A 5,264-nucleotide genomic window follows, 5' to 3' on the forward strand; every position below is an offset into this window, starting at 1 on the left:
GTTACACTGGCTTATGTGTGTACAGCTTCAACTAAAAAAAACTGTGAACACTGGAGACACAGGATTCTTAGCAGCTGGGGTCAAAGACAGGTTTGGGATGAAGCACAGCCAGTAAAAGGATTATAGGTCTGCCAGTGATTCAGTTGTTAACAAGCTCCCTCTCAGCCTAACTCCAGCAGTTACTGTGAGTAGCAACAGATGCCAGCAGAATAAGACCCTGATATTTTAATCAAACTGAAACTAACTACAAATAGAGAGGTTACTTATGATTCACTTAATGATGCCTGTAATTACATTCAAATCGCTCTTTAGCATCCTAGTAACAGTCATCAGATAAGGCCTAATTATAAGTATATATTGTAACACTAAGATAAATCCTTTTCATTTACAAGTGGAGAAACTCAGAGTGCTTTGAAATCTATAGGCTCACCCCTTTTTACAGCAATGCTTTTATGCTATTTCAAAACCTACAGGAGCTTTTTTGTATGGGCATATTTTAATGTCTCCCTGCTCCTCCTTCCTGAATTCATTCATCACAAAATGAAGCCACCATTGCCTTTTGCTTAATTATTCTTTGCCTTCTATTGGATTTTTAGCCAGGAATTCACTCAATAAAACAAACAGTCCTAAAAAGCAAACAAACTGCAACTGAGGAAAAAACTGACTTCCTGTCAGCACTGATAGTTCATCAAAACAATAGTTTTGATTTACTCCTGACCAAGATGGGAGGCCAACATGTTATGATTAAAAATGAGTATGTGAAGCCTGGACTGATGACAAAGTGAGAAGAGCCCTGTGCTACCAGCAGCAGTAACAGCACAACACTGTTGCACCCTGCATTGGCAGCATTTAGACCACTCATCCTCCTGCTTGTGCTGCTGAATTTGGGTTCCTCTGCAAACAGGTGAACTGTCCCTCTTTTACACCATGGACCAAGAGGGGATCAGGGAAGAAAAACATATTAAGTATTGCTGCTGTGCAGTCCATCTACCAGTTTCCCCAGGCAATTCTATCTTAAACAACCAGGGCCATTTATTCATCCCTCATCTATTGTATCTCCGAGACTTTCCCATTCCCTGCTGGGAATGTTCTGTGCAGCCCTTTTTTCCTGCTGGGTGACCTATGCCAAGAGCAGCACATGGGCTTCTTGAAACATTTTCTTGCTTGATAACTCTGCTCTGTCGTGTCCCTCTCTACCCACCCAGCCTCTTGGACCATGTGAGTTCAGGATCCTTCTCTCTGTTGTGATGAGATTTTGCATATTTACCTTTGCTGCATTCTCACATACCAAAGAGGAATTTCTCAGTGTAAATTAAAGGAGAATTGGGCCTTTGACTGCACATGATATTATATTGCTAGAGAACTGCAGTGCCACCAATTCAAACAAATTACATGTTGGCATTCTGAGGAACATGGAAATGATGTTATTGGAACAAGTCAGAGACCCCACTCTGCTCTGGGTAATACCAGCCTACTCCACACAGGAGGGTCTCTGGCTCAACACCAGGCTCTCAGCCATGTGGTGCTTGTGTGGAAGGACCCTCCTAACTAGCCAGTTAGGGATTCCCTGCTTAAAAGGTATCCTGGGACCATGGAGACCCAAAGCAGCCAGCTCAATGCCTTTCCGCAGCTCTGGGCACAGCAGACACTTCTGAGAGAAGAGGCTGTATCCTGAGTACCACTGCAGCCTTACAATACAGGCAGAAATCACTCCTTTGAGACAGCTTTAAGCTACTCTGGGGACTGGTTTGGTAACCAGCCATCCCTGGGAGAGGTGGACCAAACAGGTAGCACACATATCTCCATCTCCATTTTCTGGCAGGCTCCTCAAGCTCAGTTTAACAGGATCAAGCAAGTGATTTCAACAGTTATTTTTCCCTTAGTCTGATGATGCAAAAACGGGCAGCATGCAATCAAAAGCCTGACCCCCCTGTTAAAATAAAAACTGCCAGACTGCCTCCCAAGAAACCTCAACAATGTGGTGGTATTTGCACACTAATTAATTATACGCACTGGTCCAACCATGACACTAAAATTCTGTTACCACCAAGTAAATACACTATACAAATGATGCTAAAATGTTTCCTTACCATGTATCTTATGCAAACCAGTTAATTTAATTGCCTATTTAATTTCACTGGCTAAAGGCAAGTGACCAAGTTTGCACCAATACGAGATCAGAATCCTGCATGCAATTTCCAGGAGCCTGTGAAATTAATTAATCCATAAACAAAACAGTCTGTGTTTTATACAAGTGACTTTGTGTTTTCTATTTTTGAGATATCACTAATTTCAGGATTAAGGGATAAGGGAGTCTGTTCTTTCTCAAGAAAGTGCTGCTTTGCTAATCTAAAAGAAATACAGATGACTTTTGGGGGCAACTTTCTCCAGATCAAGAGAGCAACTGGAAGAAAAAAGCAGATACTGATTCTACCAGGAAAATCTCATTCAGCTCTGTTCTGGCTTAGGGAGATCTGTTTGTGCAGATCTGCCTGTCCACAAACAGAGCCATGTGGGTAGAGAACAGGGTTACTGTTATTTATCATGTTTAAAATTTCCACCCCTCTGGTGATTTTGCTGCAACATGAGACATGAGATTAGTAGAGTTACATCTGCTTCCAGAGGTGCTTCTGATAATGCACCCAGATAACGTATTAAGGGCCATGAATTCTTATATTGATGTTACTTTCACCTATCACTCTAGCATCCTTAAAAATATTCAGCTCTTCCAGAAGTGTCATGCCATACATCACAAAAGGTAGTCTAAATCTTGATACATAGGACTGTTGTATAACTAGTTTTCATATTCACGGTGATGTATGTCTATGTTTTTTTCAAAATACTTATTTCTCTCTTCTAAACCCTAAAGCTTATGGTTGATAGCTGACTACAGATTTTCTTAATTTAATGCATTTTTTTTCTAATGGTTGGTCACTTGGGGGAGGGGGAGAAATACAGCATTCAGAACCAGGTATTGTAATTTCTACATATATTAAAGAGATGCACTGATTACCTCACTATACTTGGAACTTCAATCATCAATGATTTTTATAATGTAAAAATGAAAGCAACTGGTTTTGTAATTCTGTGACAATGCCAACTTTACATTAGGCTGCCATAGGCATGAGAACACAAAGTGAAAGTTTGGGCTTTATGTAATAGTTATTTAAGAGAAGATTTTAGTCCCTTTGGTGGTATAGACAGGTCTTCCTATATACAATGAGTCGATATACTTCTGTCTACTTGTTGACTCTGGTGGACTTGAAGCAGCACCGTGAATTTACCCTGTAACATGCCAAGATACAATTAGTTACATACAAATGCTATTAAAAAGCAGTCCAACACAAACATGTGCTTTTGCCGTGGAAACTTAAAAATGCAATTCTGATACTAACCTCTTAAAGGGTCCAGATTTAACAGTATATCAATCAGTATGTGAAGAATCCACATGGCACTGTAGTGCATCCTGTCTGAACAAAGTAAAAATAATTTAAACACCTATTTTGATTTAAATTATTAGGACTTAGGAATAAGTACTGCCATAAGTCTATTTTGTATGCATATATCTAACAGTGAAATATGGAGTTTATTGTGAAAACCTACCAAAAAATCAAGGAAAAAAATCAGTGTTAAGTGAAATGTGCAGGTTAAAATGAATGGTGTTTACAAGGAAGAAAAAATGACTGCACAAGGTATGTAATCATCAGTAAAATCCAGTGCTGCTGGAGTTTACACAGATTAATTGCATAGCTGGATAATAAAACTGGAAATGTTTACGACCAAGTGGTATTTGTTCTTCCTCTCCATAAGATAAGGATTATCACATATCTTATTCTGAATCATAAACTGATCAACTGAGTTTTCCACCCACTTCAGATCTCTCCCTCTGCAGGGCAGTCGCAACAGATTTAGAGACAGACTGTGAAATTAATTGGACACACAGTCTCCAGAATGCAACCACAAGAACAAACCACCTACATGTAATCACTTAGGCACAAGTCTGAATCCCATTCCCTTCCAAAACACACCCAAATCAGGATCTATAGGTATGTGCCTCCAGAGTCTGAAGCCATTTCCTGAAGATGAATGGGTGGAACACAAGGTTCACTTTTAAAATAGGTCTAGAGGAGGAATATTTTATCATCTGACAACCAACGGAGTAAAGGACTCAGAAAAGTGGGGGAGCCAGGCTGAGTGCCTCCCTTACCCTAATGTAGATTCTATCCCACGTCTCACTTCTGAGGAGTGTAAGAGGCATCCAGCTACAAGGGGCGTAGGGATAAGGAGAAAACACAAGAAGAATACAAACTGTTGCTTCTTTTTCCCTTTATAAACCATTATTTCAAAGCTAAGCAGCTACTGCTGCATTTTAAAAGCATCCTAAACATACCTATGCACGAGGTATGCTGGAAGCACCAATGGCTGGTGTTAAGAGGAGCCAACTGCTTCCCACCTGGGACTGGGAAGGCAGGCATCTCTCGCTGGGGCACTTCTTGTCATGGCCAAAGCTAAATGAGAAACATCAGGCATCTAAAAATAAAGGAATACCAGGTTAATGCCTTAGCTGGTTAAACCTCCAGAACAGCATGAAACCTTCTTAAAGTGTAGTTTTTAAACATGCAGATCTATTTGTTGGGGATAAACACCCAGACACGCTGCACAGGGTAACACTGGGTGAAACAGGGCTTAGTCATCCCAGGACGTGGGGTGTCAGGACACCCCATCCCAAGCCACATCACAAGAAATAAAAAAATGCCAGGTGATGCCACATCCTTCATCTGGGGAACCCATTTATACTAAGAAGCAGGAGGAAATACAGTGTAAGTGGTCTGATGAACATGAACCTTTCTATATCCTCACCTACCCAAAACTTTTATATGAAACAAACTTTTAAGTGGTCGTGCACAGTTAAGTCAGATTCAGTGAGAAGATACAGATTAAATGCTATTTTGAAAGGGCAACCTATAAGGTACCTTAAAAAAAAAAAAAAAAAAAAGGTACAACTTCATCATTTTGAAGCCTCAATTACCTACAACCAGAAGATAAATAACAACCTTTTGCAGGCCGGTATTAGGAAGTAACGCTGCAGGTCGGGCTGGATCTGACTCAGGGCTTGGGAACGCGGAGCCCTGCGCTCAGCGGGGACACCGGGGAGCCGAGAGCCCCCGGGAACCGAGAGCCCCGGGGAGCCGAGAGGCCCCGGGGGAACCGAGAGCCCCCGGGCAGGCCTCGGCGCGGCCCGTCGGGGCAGCCCGGGAGGCCCG

General features: G+C 41.6%; 1 protein-coding gene across 1 annotated transcript in view; it reads left to right on the forward strand.

Annotated features, from left to right (window-relative positions):
- The first annotated feature begins 1,591 nt into the window (after window positions 1–1,591).
- MAL2 (mal, T-cell differentiation protein 2) overlaps window positions 1,592–5,264 on the forward strand; it is a 14,084-nt gene continuing 10,411 nt past the window's right edge. Inside the window, exon 1 of the mRNA XM_009995369.1 lies at window positions 1,592–1,666. Coding sequence (XP_009993671.1) covers window positions 1,592–1,666 — 75 coding nt within the window. The remainder of the gene's footprint in view (window positions 1,667–5,264) is intronic.

The sequence above is a fragment of the Chaetura pelagica genome, unplaced genomic scaffold, assembly GCF_000747805.2.
Source record: "Chaetura pelagica isolate M959 unplaced genomic scaffold, ChaPel_1.0 scaffold53, whole genome shotgun sequence".
Taxonomy (NCBI): domain Eukaryota; kingdom Metazoa; phylum Chordata; class Aves; order Apodiformes; family Apodidae; genus Chaetura; species Chaetura pelagica.